This window comes from Coregonus clupeaformis, chromosome 3 (genome assembly GCF_020615455.1).
Source record: "Coregonus clupeaformis isolate EN_2021a chromosome 3, ASM2061545v1, whole genome shotgun sequence".
Classification (NCBI taxonomy): Eukaryota; Metazoa; Chordata; class Actinopteri; order Salmoniformes; family Salmonidae; genus Coregonus; species Coregonus clupeaformis.
Window position 1 is genome coordinate 23,203,246 of NC_059194.1, and position 22,504 is coordinate 23,225,749.

Genomic DNA, 22,504 nt, shown 5'->3' on the forward strand with positions numbered 1-22,504 from the left:
GTATCCCCCATATATATATAACATTCTATTGGTTGCAAGATTTTTGTTTAATCTTTAAAATTGAAAAACTAAGTTTTGAATCCGGCTTCGTTTTGTGTATCAGTTCATAAACAATGTGCCTTGGAATCAATTAATCGAAAATCTCTTCCCAACTTTTTTGCAACCTCTATGGCACAGCTGTCGAATTTTGGGTCCTTAAATTAAACTGGTATACTTTCTTATTTATCACAATGTTCTTTAACCAATTTTGGTCTTTAATGCAGGGCCGACAGACAAGTTCCTTAGCTTCTCCCCCTTCCACTTTCCTGCTCAATTTTTGCGGTAATGCTGCAATTAGTTGGTTATAATTTGAGTGACATGAGACAGGGTTTGTTAGAAGTTAGTAGGGATTTTTTTCTTTTGATTTTTTTTCTTTCCTTGTAGTACAGAATTAGGCAAACCATGATTAATTGCACACTCCAGCACAGTAGGTGGCGGCATGCACCTTAAACATTTGTGGACCGCATTATACCATAGAAGAAGAAGAAGACGCAGCAGCAGCAGCAGCTTTGAGTGACATTCCACTTCAACCAATCGGCAGAGAGGAGGATCCTCCCCCACTTCCTAAGTTCATCAGCAGCTGTTGATATGTTCCATGTTCATGTGGGTGAAGGTAACAATTGAACCCCTTGAAGAACTTTTAAAATGTTCCAATCTTTTGGGGCAAACTATCTCTGTACGGTGGGATGAATAAATGAGTAAAAACAAACTATTATAGCTTAAAATAACTTTATTTTAAATTTTTGTCATTTAGCAGACGCTCTTATCCAGAGCAACTTACAGTTAGTGAGTGCATACATTTTCATACTGGCCCCCCGTGGGAAAACGAACCCACAACCCTGGCGTTGCAAGCGCCATGCTCAACTGAGCTACAGGGGACTTTATAAATTGTTACTCTCAATATTATAGTTGTTACACAGTCTGCCGCCACATAAAAGCTTTGCCCTGGTCCCATTACCTTTGTACATACTCTGTAGTTCATATGTTACAGGTACCTGGCCTCATCCCTTTCTCCATCTCTGTCTTGCTCTTATGATCTCCATTTGTGATGTACTATAACGATGGGGGGTTTAAGGGGGTATGAGAAGAGATTACGTGGACTTATAGTGATCTTGGAACCTGGTGGAAAACAAATATGCGCATATACATATACACACACACACACACACACATACACAACCTGTGCACTCCTCCTCTCACCAAGGACCCATCACAGCACTAATAGATCAGCTAAAGAGCTTCTTAATGGTGTTATACCACTGTTAATAAGGACTGATGAGGAGAGAGAGGAGAGAGACAAGAGAGAGAGAGAAAATTATGTTAATATTGTACATCTCCAAAGTAAGCTTTGGCAATATGTACATTGTTACGTCATGCCAATAAAGCAAATTGAATTGAATTTAGAGAGAGAAACAGTCCATTATAACTATTGTCTCCTGACATTCCATGCTAATGTACTTAGAACATTTTCAGACATAAACATAACGATCATGTAATGACATGAGTGTGTTTGCTTGTAGATTGAGCGAAGCAAAAAAAAAGATGCAAAAGTAATTACAAAGTGCTTTCACTATATTGCCAAGTCTCTCTTGCAAAGGAGATTCTCAAGGTAATTTCTTGTTTAAATAAGGGTAGACAAGGATAAGCACAAGGATGAGCCAGTTATTGTTCAGTGTTTCTTCCTTGTCTTCTTCCTCAGAGCTAATATCCAGGCGGGGAGAGCAGCAGTGGGCTGTGGCATCATCGGCACAACTTCAACTTCCTCCTTCATCACTGCATTCTCCTCTAGTGTGGAGTACTCCTCTGTCCCACAATCCTCCTCTGATTCGTAATCCTGCTGGATCAGGAGGCTGGGCGGCATGGTAACTACCTCCTCAGAGAACCGCACGTGACGAGATTTTGACATCCGCCTCTGAGAAAGAGAGAGGAGAGAAGAGAGAGAGAGACAGAGAGAAAGAGTGAGAGAGAAGGGTTGGGTGAATGCCCCAGGTGATTTTTCAATTTACAGTAGTCCAAATGCTGACAGTGTGGGACAGACAACTGAGAGTAAAATCTGTCCTTACCTTTTTGGTCACTGTTTCCATTGATAGTGAGGACTCTAAATCTTGAGACATGGAGTGTCGCAGTATACTTCGGGTGACAAGGGGATGTGAGGAGGGGGAGGAAGAGGGGGAGGATGGAGTGAGAGGGGAAAGGGAGGATTTCAGGGGGTAGAGAGGCATCATGAAGATGTCCCCCTCTTCCCTCTTGTCCTCATCAGATGGGACTGAGTTGTCTTCTTTTCTCTCTCTCCCCTCTCCTTTTAAACATTCCCTCTCTTCTTCCCTCTCCTGTGACTGGTGCACTCTTTTTCTGTTCAGGTGGACCCTGCTTTTCAGGGCAGAGCTGTCCAAGACCTCCACTGGCTGTGGAACAACAAGGTACACTATTATCAACTTTAATCCTTAAGAGTCTATTACTGACGCACCAGTGCATCAATCTATGTAACATAATACAAAAATCCCCATCAAAATCTGTCAGTTTAAGATAGAGATATCGTTTTTTTGCAAGGGCTGAGTCAATCCACTGCATCCGCCTATGTTGACCTTCCGCATCTGCGGTGGAACTACAGCGGTGTTTGTCAGACCATGAGACATCCCGAAAATCGGTTTGGTCCCACTGGACTCGTCTGAAGTCAGTACCGCCGATGTGCCAACTTCTGTCTGTAGTGTCCAAACCGTTTGGGCTACACTCGTCTGAAGGTAACCCGGTACTGGTTTAAAAAATGAGTGGAAGTATGGAGGTAGTTTTGTGCCAACAAAAAAAGGGGTTAAATATGTGTCAAAAAAACTAAAATATTTCCTGAGCTTTCTTATAACTCCTAGATATAGGACAGACACTTCAAAAATTATTCCTTATGATTCTTTTTTTTACTCTGTTTTGCCATTTATTAATGTTATTCAATGCATTTCTATGGGCTATAGTACAGTAGTAAAGGACAAATTCATTATTATTTTTTTATATACCTACAGTGGTCCTAAAATTCCAAATCAAATAGCTAAATGATCCATGGTATGACCATCTTGAAACAATTCCATATGGTATCTTAGTAGAACCCCCCCAAAGGCATATATTTTAGTTAATCAGGATGAGTTAATTCAGGGTTACATAAAAGGTTAGTGATAGGGTTTAAGTTAAGGCCTATAGGGGCGATTTCCCGGACACAGATTAAATTTAGTCCTGGACTAAAATGCAAACTCAATGGAGAATCTCCTAATTTAAATTACCTTTTAGTCCAGGATTAGGCTTAATCTGCATCCAGGAAACTACCCAATAATGTTTGAGTGAAATCTTACCTTAATGAAGGAGAACTCTAACACAGGGATATGATTTGGCCTCACTTCATCAGAGCTGGTTTGTGATTGGACATGACAGTATTCCTTTGGTGCTGATTGGATGAGTTCACATTTACTGTTCTGTTCTTGGACAAGGCTTGGTTCTGTGATATTCATATTGACAGGTGCAGAAACATCAGCGCTTCTATCATAACTTTGGTCCAATTCACTTGGTCTGAAGTCCCACTGACTGTTCACGTTTCCTGATTGGCTGACTCTGTCCAAGGTCAAAGTTGATTGGGCGCTCTCATGATCTTGTGGGCGGTTCTGGCTGGTCTCTGATTGATTTGTGACCTCTTCAGCTGGTGTTTGATTGGCTGAGGCGTCTACTTGTGATGGGTTTAGAAACCTGGCCCACTCCTGCCCTGTGAGGATCTCCTCCAACAAGCTAAAGGATCCAAGACTGAACTCAAAGGAACTTGGGGATCTGTCATGACAAATAAGGAATACTAGATTAGATATATCAAACATGTACATACAGTATATAACTATCTATCAAAGCACCACTGTCTTACTCAATACTAACTAAAACAGGAACTGAGAACTTCCTGTGTGTGTGCGAGTGAGAGAGACAGTAACTGTCAGTGACTAGGGTGTGTCTGACACCTCAAAGCTGAAAGTGCACAGTATCACCCTAACTAATGTCTCAGCTATGACAACCTCCCCTTGCATACACAAATAGCACACAGAACTTACTCAGATGTGAAATCATAGGTAGGTAATATCTTGAGCAAGGTGTTATTCCTAGTTAGATCACATAGTCAGAAGAATCTCTTAGCCCTGTTTGTATTTGTATTTATTAAGGATCCCTTCATGTGTATGTGTGTGTAGAGTGTGTGTCTTATCATGTGTATGTGTGTCTGTACGTGTGTGTAGAGTGCGTGTCTTATCATGTGTATGTGTGTCTGTCTGTACGTGTGTGTAGAGTGCGGGTCTTATCATGTGTATGTGTGTCTGTCTGTACGTGTGTGTAGAGTGCGTGTCTTATCATGTGCATGTGTGTCTGTCTGTACGTGTGTGTAGAGTGCGGGTCTTATCATGTGTATGTGTGTCTGTCTGTACGTGTGTGTAGAGTGCGGGTCTTATCATGTGTATGTGTGTCTGTCTGTACGTGTGTGTAGAGTGCGGGTCTTATCATGTGTATGTGTGTCTGTGCCTGTGTGTCTCTTCACAGTCCCCGCTGTTCCATAGTGTATAATTAAGGCAAAAAGGTTTTCATGACCTGACTAGGAAATACTCCATGCCGTAACTATAGGCAAACTGGTACACATATTACATTTGAACCAATGCACATCAAATCACAAGACAGTAGTTATAATCTACTTCCTTGGGTAATGAGTTAGCCAAATGCACAGAGGCTGAACAACCAAACCATGGCCGCTAACACATATCGACGCTGATCTGCTACACTGACAGCTGTTTGATTGTCTGGTTGTTTTGAACCGACCTGAACTGACCCTCTGTACCACTGTCTTCTGACAGAGTGGGAGGGGCTTCCTCCTTGCCCTCTCTGATTGGTGACTGAGTATCGCCTTCTTTATTGGACATCTTAGTGACTTTATCTTCTCTGGTTGACAGCTGATGTTGCCGTGGAAACTGTTGAATGAAAAATGTATTGAATCTTCGAGTGTAATGCTAGTCAGTAAGCTAACAAAGGTTAGCGAAGATGTTACTTGTTGATGTATTTGCTAATGAAATGATCTGTATCATCAAATAAATAAAATGAGTCAAAGTAAACTTTACTGTACCTACTTTAACTTGTTTTGCATCTTTCCTCTCTTCTCTCACTCCATCCTCCGCTTTCCTTTTCTTCCCAAAACTCCCATGCCTGTCCCTCCATTTCTCCTTTATCCTCTGTGTCCATCTCTGTGTTGTGTTCTCAGACAATCTCTTCATCATCTTAGTTGACGAGGTGTTTTCTGCTACACCTTGACTGGGTGACATAATCTCCATGACATCATGTCCCGGAATCTCTGACCCATTCTCCAAAGGCCGCCACCTCTCCATTTGACTCCCCATGTCTGGATATAATTCTGTGCTCTTCAAGGACCAATCATAGACTCTGGGGGTAAAGTCAGAGTTTGACGCCATTAGAACCGACCCATCATGGTTCTGAGCACCCTTGGTCTTGGAGTTTAGAGATGAGTTACCCAGAGGTGATGGGTCAATGTGGCCCTCATTCCCGGTTTGAGTTCCTGTGAAGGTCATCATTGTTGGTAGAGCCCCCGCTGACCCCCCTGGGTCACCTCTTTCACTGCCAGCATCCTGTGAGGGGGAGGGGGTGAGGACAGGGGCACCCTGAGCAGCCGAAGGGGATGACACCATCTGTCCCCTGTCCAACTTGGGGAGACTGCCAGTGGGTTGCTTCCTCCCTTCCTCCCCTTTCTCTTTCCGTCTGGATCCCCAAACATTACTGTCCCAAGCCGGTATCCCAAACTCCTCCCTGGAGTCCCACATCCTCATCTCATGCTTCCTGGCCTTCTCACATCCCCCTTTGCCCTCAGCCCCTCTGACATCATCAGCCGGAGACAGCGCCACAGATCCATTGCCAATGATGTTAGCCCCAGGTCTCCCCCCATCCTCCCCCTGGCCCTGGGCAGCTGTGGTGGGGCCGTGGGGGGCCTGTCCCTGCCTGCCGTGCTGGGTCTCTGAGCCAGGCTGGAGCCTCAGTCTCTGGAGCATGGACTGAAGCAGAGTCTGGGTGTCCACGGAGGGGCTTGGTTGAGACATCCAGGACAGAGAGCACTCTTACATCAGACCCCCTAGGTTAGACCAATGATGGTATATACAAACAAACATACAGTACATAATATGATATGCTGTATATGGATTATGGATTAGACAGACCAGCGGCTATTGAGATTGAGTTACAGAGAACAATCTGGAATATTCCTTGTGTTTGTCCTCAGTCTTAGTTCAGTTTCAGGCATGTGCCCTGGCGTCTTTTGTCTTGTTAGGAAGCATGTTAGGGTTGTTCTCGTTTTCATTCCAGTCATTCTCCACTGTCATACTTCACCAGTTTTTCCCGATGGATTGTTGACATATTCTTTCCCCTTATTTCCTCTGTCTGTTGCATGCTCATTCCAGTCCTCCATGGGTTGTCAGAAAAGTTGTAACATTGCTCTGTCGACTCCGCAGTGTCAAAAAACAGCAACGCTAAAAACCGCTCAAACTCTTCTGTCTCTCTTACACTCTCTCGCTCTCTCTCACTCTGGCACTCTCTCTTCCTTTTCCTCTCTATCAAATTATCTCACTCTCCTGTTTGTTTCTCTCTATCTCTAGAAGTCACACGTGCCTATTTTCGTGGTGGAGAAGTTTTCCTTCTTTCGATCGGGGAGTGATCATGTCATCACTAGGAGGAGAAGAGGGTCATCAGCATTCCACAGGCCTTACAGACAGAGACATGCACCCAGACCAACGAGAAAGACCAGTGAGGCTGGTCTAACTACTCTATAGCCCTTTCATCCACAAGTGACAGTGACTCTCTCTCTCTCTCTCTCTCTCTTTTGCTTTCTCTCTCTCTCTCTCTCTCATTCTGTCTCTCTGCCACACATGTATACACTGGCACATGCCCTCTTTCTCAGCATAGTGTGGTCAGGAGGCTTTTTTGGGGCTATTTTTGTCTGAGCAAAAGGAGTTGGCTTCACATTAGGAAAGACATTGCTTCTACTGTTCCACACGAAGATATATCTGTGATACATTTACAAAATCCTTTTTGTTCTTCTAACAGAAATTTGATCATGTTGAAGCTGATTTTGAACATGAGTGATTTTGAACAACTGTGAGATGTTCTTTGCAAACAAATGTTATATAAACAAAAATATAAAACGCAACATGTAAAGTGTTGGTCCCATGTTTTATGAGCTTAAATAAAATATCCCAGAAATGTTCCATACAGACAAAAACAGTATTTACATTTTAGTCATTTAGCAGACGCTCTTATCCAGAGCGACTTACAGTCGGCCAAACCCTCCCCTACCTTGGACGACGCTGGACCAATTGTGCGCCGCCCATGGGTCTCCCGGTCGCGGCCGGCTGCGACAGAGCCTGGACTCGAACCAGGATCTCTAGTGGCACAGCTAGCACTGTGATGCAGTGCCTTAGACCACTGCGCCACTCTCAAATTTTTGCCACACATTTGATTACATCCCTGTTAGTGAGCATTTCTCCTTTGCCAAGATAATCCATCCACCTGACAGGCGTGGCATATCAAGAATCTGATTAAACAGCATGATCATTACACAGCACCTTGTGCTGGGTACAACAAAAGGCAACTCTAAAATGTACAGTTTTGTTACACAACACAATGCCACAGATGTCTCAAGTTGACATGCTGACTGCAGGAATGTCCACCAGAGCTGTTGACAGATAATTTAATGCTAATTTCTCTCCAACGTCGTTTTAGAGAATATGGCAGTACACCCAAACGTGTAACCACGCCTGCCCAGGACCTCCACATCCGGCTTCTTCACCTGTGGGATCATCTGAGACCAGCCACCCAGACAGCTGATGAAACTGTGGAGTATTTCTGTCTGTAATAAAGCCCTTTTGTGGGGGAAAACTCCTTCTGATTCGCTGGGGAGGCCCACCCATGGCTGTGCCCCTGCCCAATCATGTCAAATCCATAGATTACATTTACATTTTAGTCATTTAGCAGACGCTCTTATCCAGAGCTACTTACAGTTAGTGAGTGCATACATTTTTCATACTGCCCCCCCCGTGGGAAACGAACCCACAACCCTGGCGTTGCAAGCGACATGCTCTACCAACTGTAACTCAGTAAAATCATTGAAATTGTTCCATGTTGCGTTTATATTTTTGTTCAGTATAGTTACAACCTCCAATTGAAAGCTGTGGAGTGTGTGAATTGATTGATAGGACCTGTTTCTCTAATGAAGGATTTACCGATTAGACTTGATACTCCGCGTTGTTTGGAAGCTGCCCAAAGATACAGACTAGTGATGGGTCATGCGCACAAGCATCGGCTCTGAGAGCCGGCTCTTTGTAGTGAATCAGAAGAGCCGGCTCGCATCGAGTGAGAGCCGGCTCCCAGTTTTTTGCCCATTCGCTGCTTAGGTTTCACTTTCACAGAGGTCTGTTATGATTGGCCAGCATGGCGACCAGCATGCGGCATTCACGTGAGAATTAAGGATGTGTAAACAGAGAGGGGGCGGGGCAGACACACCACTTGACTCCACTGCAAGTGAAGAGAGAGACAGAGCGGACTGAGGAGCGTGTGTGCGTCTTGCATTGTCGTGTCGTTTAACTATGAGTGACACTAGAAAGCGAAGCAGCATCTGGCTGCAGTTTAAAGATATTGGGAACAAGAAAGCAGAGTGCCTTCACTGCAAAACGAAGGTCACTATAAGAGCAGGTTCCACCACAAACCTGCATAGACATACAAGAACTGTCCATCCTACAGTGCAGTTAGAGGAGAGAGGGCAAGCCAGCTCACCATCTACTGATCCTGGTGTGTCTCATACCAGAACAACAGCTGCTGTAACGTCTACTGCCATCCCCATGCGTGCAAGTATAACCTCTCCTACTGCAACTGATGTGATGGAGGGGAGACTATGTATTGTTGCCACATCAGTTCCTTCTGAGAGAATCTTCTCCAAAACAGGGCAGATACTCACGGAGAGGCGAAATCGTATCAGGCCTATCAGCCCATCCAAGCTGAGGCATCTGATCTTCCTGAATGCCAACCTGCCCTGAGGACTAATGCTGTTTGCTGGAGTTTGGTTCTGGTTTTGATTCTGTTCTGTGGATTTGTTTGAAGTTTATTGTTAATTTGTGCAATAAAAAAGTTTAATTGAAATAAACAAATGTAAGAGTGGTTTTGTCACAGAATAAATGCACAGAATTAGGCATTATAAGGTCTCTCATAAAAACACTGAAAGCAAAAGGGTTTTCAACACATAAACCATGATTTTTTTTCAAAGTTAAGGTAAAATATAGGCTACAAAAGATCCTAAATAAAGAGCCGTTCGGGAGTCGAAAGAGCCGGCTCTTCTTTGGGAGCCGAGTCAAAAGAGCCGGCTCTCAGAAAAGAGCCGAACTTCCCATCATTAATACAGACAGATCAGTATATGCGCAGGCCCTTCATCACCAAGAACACGCCCATTCGTTTCTCTGATTGGTCGGCCGGAAAGAGGCGCGTTATGGCGGCTTTGAAGTAAACAAAGTGAGTATTTACAACGCTTTGCTGTGTATATTTATAGCTAGCTATGGAAGTTAGTGAATAATATTAATGGCCGGTATAATGCACAAACCTTCTGAATCTAGCCAGTCGAGCAGGAATGATAGTTTCTGACTAAAATGCTAGCTAGCTAAACAGATTTCACTTTACTCAACTAGCTAGCTAGCTAGCTGGTACTGTTAGCTTGCTAGCTAGCTAAGTAGCTAGCTAGCTAACAAGCTATCCATGCAGCAAGTACCCTTAGCTAGCTACATTGTGAACTGGTGTTATAACGTCGCTAGCAATCTTTGGTCAGTAAATAACTTTGCTAATTTGCCATTAATATAACGTTACTCCTTTGGAATTACATTTTTTGCTGGCTAGCTTCCTTCTGCAATCATGTTGACAAGTGCTACCCATTTCAAAAGTCCCTGGAGCAACCTTTGCTCACTGATAATTTGCTATCAAACATAGTCACCTTGATATTTGTCAGCTTTCTGCGAGGGATGAGTAGCCAAGAAACCCCTTGTAACTGTAGCTATATATGTCTCTGACTGACACACCCTTCCTGTCCAGGCGCTATGAAAGTGTGATCTGTATACCTGTAAGGTAACTCAAACAACCCTGCATCCAGAGAGGCCACTCACACTGAAGTACTGTCACCTCCCTGACATGGACTGCGTTGTGACAGGGGGCAACGTGAAAGGTACTTATCCCACCTGACATTTGAGAATACATTTTATACCACCACCTAGCTAGCTAGTTACATGCCTTTTTCTTGAATGAAATTGTGATGATTTGTGTGTCTGTGTTTTACAGTGCTGGCCAAGGCCATCCACTCTCTGTCCAGGATAGGTGATGAGTTGTACCTGGAGCCACAGGAGAATGGGGTGATTTACCATGATACACACACACACACTTGGATATGCATACCAAAATACACTGACACTCATTCTCACTAACTTCTACACTATTGTTGCCAAGACATCATTGCGGCCCAGGGATTGGGCTGAAACTGTAAAGTATATCTTTCCTGTTTCCTGTCTCCCAGCTGGCTCTGCGTTCTGTGAACTCGTCCCGCTCAGCCTACGCATGCTTCCTTTTCTCCCCACTCTTCTTCAGCAGGTATGGTGTGTGTGTGTGTGTGAGAACGCGAAAGAAAGATAGGGTACACTACCTATGGCTGCTTACATTCTTTTACAGGTACACCATTCCCTGTGGACATGCTTTTCGCTGCAAGATGGCCATCAAGGTACAGACACATTGCTTTGACCCCAGGGTTGGGCTCAATTCGAATTGAAGGCAGTCAATCCAGGAAGTAAACTAAAATAACAATTCAATAATGGAAAAAAATTACATTTATTTTCAATGACTTCTCAATAAACTGAGAAGTATAAGTTATTCATAAAAAATAAAATATTCTGAATTTTACATTCTAATCACTTCTTGAATTGACTGCCTTCAATTCGAATTAAGCCCAACCCTGTTTGACACATTTCTGTTATCTACAGTTTAATACTGTCTACTTATTCTCCTCTCTCTCTCCCTCTCTCTCAGTGTGTGCAGGCTGTGTTCAGGTCCCTGTCGTCTCTGGAGAAGACAGTAGAGAAGTGTCACATTGAACTGGATGGAGAGAAGAGTCGTCTCACCTTCACCCTGCACTGCAAACATGGTACAGACCGTTAAAGTGCCATAAAATAACCATAGAACAGTTTTATCTAAAGAGTGTCAACCAATTTAAACTTCCTTACATCCTTAGCTTTCCCCTAACCAAGGCATATCAATTGTGTGTGTGTGTGTTTGCGTTCTGTAGGGCTGCTGAAGACACACAACCTGTCATTCCAGGACAGTGAGAGTCTGCAGGCCGTGTTTGATAAAGAGAGCTGTGCCAACATGCTTCGCGCCCAGCCCAGGTCAACACATTCTCTCTCTCGCTCTCTCTTTTTCAGTGTTCCTCTCCTGTCATCTTACCTCCTGTGCATCGCTTTTATTTGTCCTTCTTTCTTTACTCCAGGTTGCTGGTTGACACAGTGCTGCATTTCCCTCCCTCTCTGGAAGAGGTGAGTGTGTCAGTGAGTGGAGAACGAGTGTGGTTCAGGAACCATGTAGATGACGAGGCAGGTGAGGAGAAACGTTTTGTTTTTCTACACTATTGAAGTGTTGGTGGTATAGTGTTTATTTTGTATTTTTTAATAAGTCAATAACCCAATATAGCAACATGATAGTAATATATTTAATCTCCCCCCACTCCCTTTCTCTCTCTCTTGCAGAGCAATCCAAAGCCATGCTGACTGAACTGTGTCTGAGTTCTGATGAGTTTGACCACTTTGCTGTCGGAGCTCAGACCAGCATCACATTCTGCCTAAAGGAGCTGAGGGTATGTGGGGTTATGTCACTTGTCAAATGGGTTATTACTGTTGTTATAATCTGGCGTGGTATGTCATAAGTAATTTGAAGGCATCATAGCAGGCCACTTAATGAAGTGTTGCCTTGTCTTTCAGGGCTTGCTGGTGTTTGCAGAATCCACAGGTCTTCCTGTCTCTGTGTATTTTGATGAGCCAGGCAGGTAAGGATACATATTCACAACTCACACATACCAATATGAAAGGTATTAGGATATTTTGTTTCCTGTGTATCACTAATTTCTGTGTATCTGTTTTTGTCAGACCCTTGGTGTTAAGTGTAACAGACAGTGTTCTGGAGGTGAACTTCGTGCTTGCCACTCTGTCTGATGATTCCAACCTCCGTAACCATAACAACAATAATACAAAACAGTAATTGAACATTAACTGTCAAACATTCAGAACAGTCATACCTCTTTGTACAGGACCCTGCTCTTTACCCAGAATCCTCTCCGCTCTCCCCAGAGCTCGCTCGCCGCCACCTCCTGACGACTTTATGAACGACGACATTGACTCCTACCTCATTGCCATGGAGACCAGTGAATTAGCAGGTCCCTCCGATGCCCCTGCACCCCGGTCCCCCTCGCCCAATCACACACTTACAACTCAGCCATCTGTAGCCATACACAGGCGCAGGCTAGAGAGCGGAGAGGAGGAGGAGGAGGAAGAGACCGAGGACACTGAAAGACCTCCAAATAAAAAGGTGAGCTTTGTTGTCAAAGGGCTTGCTGTTACTTATACAACTGCTGGGATCAATGTAAAACGAACCGCTCTCCCCCATCTCTCACTTTATCCCCGCTCAGTTCCGCTCGCTGTTTTTCGGGTCAGTCTGTCCCTCTGATTCTCAACTGACCAATCAGACGATCAAGAGCCAAGAAGTGTTGGCCAGTGACAGCGACGACGACACCCAAGCATCATTGCCATGACCTGGGGTGGTGGAGTTGAAGCCACGTGTGTTTGTGTGTGTATGTGTTTGGGAGACTGTTTGTTAAACCTACTTATAGAATCCCTGCGAGGAGATATTTAAAGAGATTAAAAAAGGTCTGGATCTAATCTGAAGACTGTACTAATCACATTGGATGCAGACTTAACCTTGTAATAATTTTTTTGAATCTGGATTTAAAGTATGCAGACCTTTCTAGTTCTAATGACCGTTGCAGCTTTGAGAAGAAAGTCTGCACTCAGTAGATTCTCTGAGGGACAGTGACGGGACATTCAGCCTTTTTATTGGACCATGATGATGATATCACACTGGGGATTCTGGAATTATGAGGAAATGGACAACAAGCACTTCCTGTTTATGTCGATGATCAATGTACACAAGCCCTAGAATAAAAAAACAAACATTTTTTCCTCAGTTTGAAAATATAAATTGTTTTATTTACATTTTTAATTTTTTAAGTCTACACTTGGATGAGATGTTTTATGGGTCATTTTTGTGGTTTGTAAAAACTTAGTATGTCGATTTCTTTCCTTGCTTATTAAAAGTATGTCTCCATAGATGGAGTTGAGTTTCTTTTGGAACCAAATGTCTGTGAGCCACTGTTTCCAGGGAGGGGAACATTGCTGGGTTGCACCTGAAAACTCTTCCCCCTCGTCTGAGGCTTCCTCCTCTCCCTCTTTCTCTCTTTCTCCAACTCCTTCTCCCTCTTCTTCCGTAACTTCTCCTCCTCTTTCTCCCTCCTCTCCTGCTCCCTCCGTCTCCTCCTCCTCTCTCTGGAGCTCAGCTTCTCCTCCTCTTCCTTCCCCTTGACCGTGCGCCCCTCACCCGTCCCATCACTGAAGTCCTGGATCAGGATTTTGGGGACGGGATCTTTGTGCCTGCGGAAGAGACCAAATCGCCTGGGGGTGTCGGTCGGCCCTCTGTCTGGTGTGGGCCCAGTCTGAGGTGGGACAGTGGCCGGGGTGCTCCCTGTCACTCGTTGGGGTGATTCTGTGTGCTTTGGTACATGAATGGGAGGTGTGGGCTGTGGTTGATTGGACTGAATTAAACTTGTATTTGATTGATTGGAGTGTGTGAAGGTGGGTTGTGATTGGTTGGGGTTAGTGAAGAGATCCTCAGAGAGCCTGCGGGTGAGCCTCCGGGAGCTGGAGGACTTGCAGAGCCGGAAGTCTCCGGAAGGGTTTGCCCACGGTCCATCACGGGGCGTGGTCCTTTCGGACGAGACATCAGCGTGTGTGGACACTGAGTTGCCAGAGCCTGCCTTTGAGTCTGTAGGAGGGGGAGACTCACTCTTCTCACTCTGACTTTGTGACTTTGGGTTGCCAGGTATGGGAGGGAAGTCAGCTTTCAGTGATTCCCCCTGATGTAATGATGGAAGGATTTCAGTTGAGTCTTCCTGAGAGGGAAGTGTGAATACTTCCTCCTCTTTCTCTCCTTCACTCTCTCTGACGTTCTGGGTCTCCTGATTCTCCTCTGGATGGATTCTGACTGGATTCTGGGGTTCTTCAGGTAGCTTCTGGTCTTGGCCTGTTTGGCCTGATGAGTCCCTCTCCCCCTCAGGCTCAGTAGTGGAGGTCAACTCTGGAGAAACCTGGCTCTGATTGGCTGGTGTTATCCTAGAGGGCTCTGTGTACTGTACCTCTATCTTTGCTGTCTCTGTTTGTCTCTGAATTTCATTTGGAGACTCCATGGCCGTCTCTATCCCTGTGTTTGTCTCAGTGGCTTCGTCTGTGCCCGTCTCGACCCCTGTGTATACAGGCACCTCTATCTCTGATTCTGTCTGTGTTTCTGCCTCCACCTGTGACCCCAAGTCTGTTTCTGCATCTACTCTTGTGTCTGCCTCTATGTGCATTGCTGACTCATTTTCTCCCTGTGTCTCTGTTTCTGTATGTGCCTCTACCTCTGTTTCTCTCTCTGCCTCAGATTTTTCATCTGTGTGTGTCTCTGTCCCTTTTTGTGACTGTATCTCGGTACGTGCCTCTATCTCCTTGTCGGTGTGTGTCTCTGTGTCAGTGTCTTTGTCTCTCTCTGTCTCTGTCAGTGAACCCATGTCTGTTTCTGCCTCTAAGTTTACATCTGCCTCTTGTTGTGTGTCTGTCTCCATGTCTGTATTCACATCTGTTTGAGTCTCTGTTTTTGACCCCATGTCTGTCTCGGTCCCTACACTTTTATCTGTATGTAGTCCTTTCTGTACCTCTGCCTCCATTTCCTCCTCTGTTTTGGCTTCTGCGTGTATCTGGGTCTCTGCATATGTGTGGGTCTCTGGCACTGTTTCATCCTGTGTCTTTACTTCAGTGTATGTCTTCGGTTCTGTGTCTGTGTGTGGAGCTGTTTCCTCCTCTGTCTTTGCTTCAGTGTATGTCTTCAGTTCTGTGTCTGTGTGTGGAGCTGTTTCCTCCTCTGTCTTTGCTTCAGTGTATGTCTTCAGTTCTTTGCCTGTGTGTGGAGCTGTTTCCTCTGTCTTTGCTTCAGTGTATGCCTTCAGTTCTGTGTCTGTGTGTGGAGCTGTTTCCTCTGTCTTTGCTTCAGTGTATGTCTTCAGTTCTGTGTCTGTGTGTGGAGCAGTTTCCTCCTCTGTATTTGCTTCTGCATGTGTCTCTGTATCCTTGCTTTTCTCTGCCTCACCCTTCGTCTCTGTCACTATGTGCTCTGTGATGATATTTGCACTCGCTGTTGACTGTTTGTTCAGTACTTCCTGTGTTTGCATGGTGCCTTTACTGTGGTTAGTTTCCTGTGTCTGGCTGTCGCTGTACTGCTCAGAGGCATGGGTCTGGCTGAAACCCCCCTGCTCCTCTCCTTGACCCTGTGAGGTGACGCTGTGGTCAGAGGTGAGCTGACGCTGCTGGGACGGTTCTCCGTCTGAATCTGGGGTCAGCTGGGTTTTCTGGCTTCTGTCCTCCTGTCCTAGTGGTTCTTTGTGTTCTAACGGTTCTCTCGTTTCCACTGGGGCCCTATCCTCTGTAGCTGGAGGTGGAACACCCTGAGCCCTCACTAGACTACCATCCATCTCACTTCCTCTCCTCAGATTCCCTCCCTCGCACTCTCCTGTGTCTGTCTTGCTCCCTTTCTTCCTATTGCGGAGGAGTGAGGGAGAGAGAGAGAGGAGGGAGTGCGAGGAAATCGGAGGAAGGGACAGGTTACCTTTCTCCCTCTTCTTCCTGTTCCTCTCCTCCTCCATCTCTTGAGCCCTCGCCCACGCCATCCGATATCCATGGCAACGACCCCGGGGATCAAAGGTGGAGGCGGGCCGTTCCATTCTCCACTTCTCCAGCTCTCTCTCTGTCTGCCTCTCCAGATCCTTACTCGACAGGGGGACAGAACACACCTAGGTGGGGGTGAAAGGGAGATAGAGGGGAGGTGGTAAAAGTGCGGGTTTATATGCTATCACACAGGTGTGTGTATTTATATACATGGTAAGATAGTTCAAGTATAACTGGTGTACATGTGTATCGGTCCTGAGGCCAGGTGTCTGACCTCTGCAATGAAGGTGTCGTCCTCCTTCTGCACCTGCTCCCTCACACCCCTCAGCCTCTCCAGAGTCTCCATCTGGCCATCGCAAGCCTCCCTCTGCTCCACCCGGCCCAGAGCCCTGCGCACCAACACCACCGCCACCTGGAACAACACACGCACTCCTGATGGAGGGGGATAAAAACAACACAAGGAGGGAAACAGAGCAATCAAATCTCTTAGAGAGATTCTTTCAACGTTGAGTGTGGACAGAAGGGCCAAGAAATAAGAATAGGTAGATTGGATAGATAGAAGATTGATAGAATGAATAAATATGACTATAGATGATGGATTAATTAATTCCCTTATTCAGGTACAGACCGTAGCAGAAGAACAGGTCCCAGACCCTGAGCAGGGTGTTAAAAGGTAGGTGGCGTGTAAACAGGCACATCAACCAATCGGTGGCGAACATCAGAGGCTCCACGCCGTGTCTCTGCAGGTGCTTGTGAGCCGCGGGACACGTCCTCTTCAGCACCCTGGTCAGCATGGCTGCGTCAAAGAGAACCCCCTCCTACAGACAACATTAAAGAGACAAGTGTCTGGAGAGCTGCTATTCAGCTATGTTACAACATCCAAACCCTTTACTGATGGAAAAACATATTGATGTAACAGTAGCACGTATGCAGTTTATACTGTCGAGTACACTGTATCCCAAATTGATCATGTGTAGTAAAGTAACGGTGCGTGTAGAGCCATCATCTTACCAGAAGGGGACTGTAGTAGCCAGGGAGGTACTGTTCACTGATTTGCACCAGGCACCAGAATGCCTCCTATAGGAGGGGAAAGCAAAGGTATTAAGAGAGATCGAAGGTCCAGTCCTTTCAACGTGATGATGAAGGATCACTGGTGATAACATGGTGATTGTAACAGTACCTCAGTAGGCATGTTCATCAGCAGTACAGCTGCTACAGGTCCCTGGGCCTGGCAGTAGCCCTCCTCAGGCTTCAGCTGAGTAAAGGCCTTCAGCACCCGGAACAGACCACGCTGTCTGCCCACACAAACAACAAAACACTCAGATGAACCAGACATTGACGGGATAACGCTCTAGACGATATTTATACAACTCTACAAGAAGGAGAGATGGAGAAAGATGTGATTCGTATATCATCATCATTCCATTTGTAGTATTATAAGGCTTTGTTACCCATGGCCGTCTCTGGAGAGGAACATCTCATGGAAAGGGAACTGGCGGTCTAAGTCTCTCTCTATAACGTCCACCCAGCTCTGTAGGGCGGGCCTGGAGTCCAGAGTCTGATAGCGGGGGAGAGATGTACCTGATGAGTAGGTTTTACTCTGCAATATTTGTAGATTTACAGTAAGTATATCATACAAATGGCACAGTAAGGTTCTAATTGTTGGTTCTATCTGTAGAGGTGGTTGCTCTCTTACCTGATAGAGGTCCTTGTTGTGGCGCATTCTGTCTGTGGCGCCACACAGCAGTGGCCAACATTTAGCCCTGAGGGATGCTGGGATGCCTTTCTGACACTGTTCTTTGACCTGAGAGACAGGTGGAGGGTGTGTAAGGGTCATGCCAGAATAAACACCTGGGTTTGGTGTTCCAGAAAAGGTTACATTTAAAAGGCAGAGTACACACCTTGCTGGACTTTTTTAGTAAGACACGATCCCATTGGCTGATGATGTTGATCCACTTGGTCTCTCTCTGTCTAACGAGCTCAGGGGGCGGGCCTTCACTCCTGACCAACATATCATCAGCAGAATATGGTGAGCACTTTAAACAAAACTGTCATAATAAAATGTCTAGGGCAGGTAACAAACTCCTCACTATGGCTCACCTGTTTCTGTAGACCAAATTATCTGCACATTTACTGAGATGAGTCAACTGCACCTTCAGTTCTCGTCACAGAGAACGAAAACACCATAAAGACACACAGGAAACAGGAAAACCACAAGGTGGCGGTGCGACTGTCTCCATGGCAACAGGTCAGGATGTTCAACGACACAGAGTGAGTGAGAGAGTGTAGGAGGTGACTGTTATATTTGTATTCTGATTCTACCTGGGTCCATTCTTTGGACTAAATAAAGACTGACTTGTATTTGCATCTATTGAAAAAAATGGTTTCTGTCTGTGATGCTGAACTGTCACCTTTCCTGCCATAACTGTGTTTTTTTGCATTCAGTTGCAAGTTGCAAGCTATAGGATGTCTTTAGTGTCTTTTATTCACCAGAAATGCATTGTTTCTCTTATCTTAACTAATCAATCTTTAAAAAACAGAGAGAGAAAGAGAATGGTCACCTCTGCAGTGAAGAGAGAGAGAGAGAGCAAAAACTGGTTTTCAGTGCTGCTGAGCCAGAGGCTCTGCTTAGTACTGACCCAGCAGTGGATCCATTCCCCAGGATGAAGCCGAAGCGGTCTGTCTCTGTGGCTGGAGCTCCAACACTGACCTCTGACCCCCTGTCAGAACCAGAACTGTCCTCTCCGCTGGGGAGCGTCTGGGTCGGGGTGGACGCACTCAGCATCTTACCCTACAGAACAGAGAGAGGAGAGACAATGGTTTCAGTTACAAAATAGTGCTCACTTCTGTGCGTGTGTGTGTGTGTTGTGTATCTGTACTGTGTGTGTTCAGAGTGAAAGCAAGTACAAGTGCGACAGAATACTCATCCTGTATATTAGAAATTAAGATGTTTAAAACCTTTTACAATCTAGGCTGCATACATACATACATACATACAGTTAAAGTCGGAGGTTTACATACACTTAGGTTGGAGTCATTAAAACTCGTTTTTCAACCACTCCACAAATTTCTTGTTAACAAACTATAGTTTTGGCAAGTCGGTTAGGACATCTACTTTGTGCATGACACAAGTAATTTTTCCAACAATTGTTACAGACAGATTATTTCACTTATAATTCACTGTATCACAATTCCAGTGGGTCAGAAGTTTACATACACTAAGTTGACGGTGCCTTTAAACAGCTTGGAAAATTACAGAAAATGATGTCATGGCTTTAGAAGCTTCTGATAGGCTAATTGACATCATTTGAGTCAATTGGAGGTGTACCTGTGGATGTATTTCAAGGCCTACCTTCAAACTCAGTGCCTCTTTGCTTGACATCATGGGAAAATCAAAAGAAATCAGCCAAGACCTCAGAAAATAAATTGTAGACCTCCACAAGTCTGGTTCATCCTTCGGAACAATTTCCAAATGCCTGAAGGTACCACGTTCATCTGTACAAACAATAGTACACAAGTATAAACACCATGGGACCACGCAGCCGTCATACCGCTCAGGAAGGAGACGCGTTCTGTCTCCTAGAGATGAACGTACTTTGGTGCGAAAAGTGCAAATCAATCCCAGAATAACAGCAAAGGACCTTGTGAAGATGCTGGAGGAAACAGGTACAAAAGTATCTATATCCACAGTAAAACAAGTCCTATATCAACATAACCTGAAAGGCCGCTCAGCAAGGAAGAAACCACTGCTCCAAAACCGCCATAAAAAAGCCAGACTACGGTTTGCAACTGCACATGGGGACAAAGATCTTACTTTTTGGAGAAATGTCCTCTGGCCTGATGAAACAAAAATAGAACTGTTTGGCCATAATGACCATCGTTATCTTTGGAGGAAAAAGGGGGGTGGCTTGCAAGCCGAAGAACACCATCCCAACCGTGAAGCACGGGGGTGGCAGCATCATGCTGTGTGGGTGCTTTGCTGCAGGAGGGACTGGTGCACTTCACAAAATAGATGGCATCATGAGGAAGGAAAATTATGTGGCTATATTGAAGCAACATCTCAAGACATCAGTCAGGAAGTTAAAGCTTGGTCGCAAATGGGTCTTCCAAATAGACAATGACCCCAAGTATACTTCCAAAGTTGTGGCAAAATGGCTTAAGGACAACAAAGTCAAGGTATTGGAGTGGCCATCACAAAGCCCTGACCTCAATCCTATAGAAAATGTGTAGGCAGAACTGAAAAAGCGTGTGTGAGCAAGGAGGCCTACAAACCTGACTCAGTTACACCAGCTCTGTCAGGAGGAATGGGCCAAAATTCACCCAATTTATTGTGGGAAGCTTGTGGAAGGCTACCCGAAACGTTTGACCCAAGTTAAACAATTTAAAGGCAGTGCTACCAAATACTAATTAAGTGTATGTAAACTTCTGACCCACTGGGAATGTGATGAAAGAAATAAAAGCTGAAATAAATCATTCTCTCTACTATTATTCTGACATTTCACATTCTTAAAATAAAGTGGTGATCCTAACTGACCTAAAACAGGGAATTTTTACTAGGATTAAATGTCAGGAATGGTATAAAACTGAGTTTAAATGTATTTGGCTAAGGTGTGTGTGAACTTCCGACATCAACTGTAAATAAAAGCTGAAATAAATCATTCTCTCTACTATTATTCTGACATTTCACATTCTTAAAATAAAGTGGTGATCCTAACTGACCAAAGACAGGGCAATTTTACTAGGATTAAATGTCAGGAATTGGGAAAAACGGAGTTTAAATTTATTTGCCTAAAGTGTATGTAAACTTCCGACTTCAACTGTACATGCATACATACATACAGCACAAACATACAGTGTGGTGCTACATAATCTAGCCACAGCATCAACAGATTAAGTTGTTCCATTTGAAGCAGAAGTGATACCCTATCTACTCCCTGCCATGCCACCAACTGTGACTGTAACCACACCTGGTAGTTATAAAGTAGTAATGATGTAAAACGATGTAAAATCAAATACCTTTGAGTCCTCTCTCCTCTTTGATCACTGGGTGGGATGCTTGCTGGAGAGAAGTGTTTGGTTAGGAGATTGGAGAGGAAGAGAGAAACTTCCGCTATTGATGCTGTCACTTGCTCTCTCTATCAAACACACTCATAGGAAGTAATTACAATAATGTGTGTGTGTGTGTGAATTACAGTGTTATAGCATTTTATAATAGGAGGGTGATGTTGTGTAAGTAATAATACCTTAGTTGACTATGCACTGGACAATTAGTGAGAAATTAAGTAAGCAAACCTTAACAATTTGCCACATTTAAAATGGCGACAATGTCTACCCAGGCCCACGCTGCTGTTTTCCACGCCTCTTCTGAGTTCCTCTGAGAGCGACAGTGCCAGAGCGTAGTGATAGGAGCTTTCACCATATTGTGCCAAAAAACGGTTCATTACTCAGAGCTTTTTCATTATCGGTTCAAAATGCACATTAGTGACATCTGCTGGTCAGCAATAAATAGGAGCGTGTGATTATTAGATTAACTTTTTTTTATCTCCGCTGTTTTCATCAAACCTCCGTGGCGTAGCGGTAAATCGTTGGCTTTCTTAGCTAATAATCATTTGTAATGCCAGATTTACATCAAGCTCCCCTTTTTTTGCCGTCAAGTTTACTCTTTTTAAAAAACGAAAGCTATGGCATTCTTTAGGGTGCTTAAACAGAACCTTATACTATACTAAATAAAACGAATTATTTGAACAACAGTGCAGAAAGTGTGTTTTCACATTTTAAAAATTCAGAAGTGTGCCTTCAATGGGATTCGACCTTATACCCACACGTCCCTGAATGTATTCGACCTGCTGCGCCAGGGGTTCCCAAACGTTTTCATTTAGGCCACCATTCCAGCATTGGAATGACTGACATGAGGGATGCAATGCCTGCTATGACAAGAGGAAAACTGATTATGCACTACCCAATTGCGAAATTGCACGTTGTGCATTCAAGAGTAAGTTGAAAGCAGGACTAAGCTCCTAAAAAATACATTTAAAAAAGTTATTTTTCATGGGCTGGCATGGTTACATGTGGTCTGTGGTTGTGAGGCTGGTTGGGGTACTGCCAAATTCTCTGGTAGAGAAATTAACATTAAAATATCTGGCAACAGCTCTGCCAATTGCACGTTTCCGCAAAACTTGAGACATTGGTGACATTTTGTTGTGTGACATTTTAGAGTGACCTTTTATTGTCCCCAGCACAAGGTGCACCTGTGTAATGACCATGCTGTTTAATCAGCTTCTTGATATGCCACACCTGTCAGGTGGATGGATTATCTTGGCAAAGGAGAAATGCTAACTAACAGGGATGTAAACAAATGTGTACACAAA

General features: G+C 44.6%; 3 protein-coding genes across 4 annotated transcripts; 1 reads left to right on the forward strand and 2 right to left on the reverse strand.

Annotated features, from left to right (window-relative positions):
• Window positions 1-1,380: 1,380 nt before the first annotated feature.
• On the reverse strand, window positions 1,381-7,091 carry zgc:113229 (uncharacterized protein LOC550612 homolog). Its single transcript, XM_041851716.2, has 5 exons — window positions 5,166-7,091; window positions 4,861-5,009; window positions 3,375-3,840; window positions 2,103-2,444; window positions 1,381-1,951 (listed from the first exon to the last, which is right to left on the reverse strand). Exons 1-5 carry the CDS (start codon window positions 6,141-6,143, stop codon window positions 1,709-1,711), a joined length of 2,178 nt encoding a protein of 725 aa, XP_041707650.1. The 5' UTR covers window positions 6,144-7,091; the 3' UTR covers window positions 1,381-1,708.
• A 2,413-nt stretch (window positions 7,092-9,504) lies between these two features.
• rad9a (RAD9 checkpoint clamp component A) lies at window positions 9,505-13,493 on the forward strand. 2 transcript variants are annotated; one of them, XM_041851735.2, is made up of 13 exons: window positions 9,505-9,597; window positions 10,168-10,297; window positions 10,411-10,481; window positions 10,643-10,716; window positions 10,795-10,843; window positions 11,149-11,263; window positions 11,405-11,504; window positions 11,606-11,712; window positions 11,862-11,968; window positions 12,093-12,157; window positions 12,258-12,365; window positions 12,459-12,696; window positions 12,797-13,493. In XM_041851735.2, exons 2-13 carry the CDS (start codon window positions 10,264-10,266, stop codon window positions 12,917-12,919), a joined length of 1,191 nt encoding a protein of 396 aa, XP_041707669.1. In that variant the 5' UTR covers window positions 9,505-9,597; window positions 10,168-10,263; the 3' UTR covers window positions 12,920-13,493. The 2 variants fall into 2 exon arrangements, with proteins under 2 accessions (XP_041707669.1, XP_045063590.1); XM_045207655.1 differs by lacking the exon at window positions 9,505-9,597 and adding an exon at window positions 9,617-9,902.
• Window positions 13,494-13,666: 173 nt separating this feature from the next.
• Window positions 13,667-21,225, reverse strand: LOC121542322 (titin homolog; the record flags this gene model as incomplete). Its single annotated transcript, XM_041851725.1, has 10 exons — window positions 21,153-21,225; window positions 18,776-18,927; window positions 18,038-18,137; window positions 17,833-17,940; window positions 17,588-17,694; window positions 17,317-17,431; window positions 17,148-17,213; window positions 16,765-16,954; window positions 16,411-16,568; window positions 13,667-16,261 (listed from the first exon to the last, which is right to left on the reverse strand). Coding segments are annotated over exons 2-10 (3,585 nt in total), but the record flags the coding sequence as incomplete, so codon positions are not given.
• Between the last annotated feature and the right edge of the window lie 1,279 nt (window positions 21,226-22,504).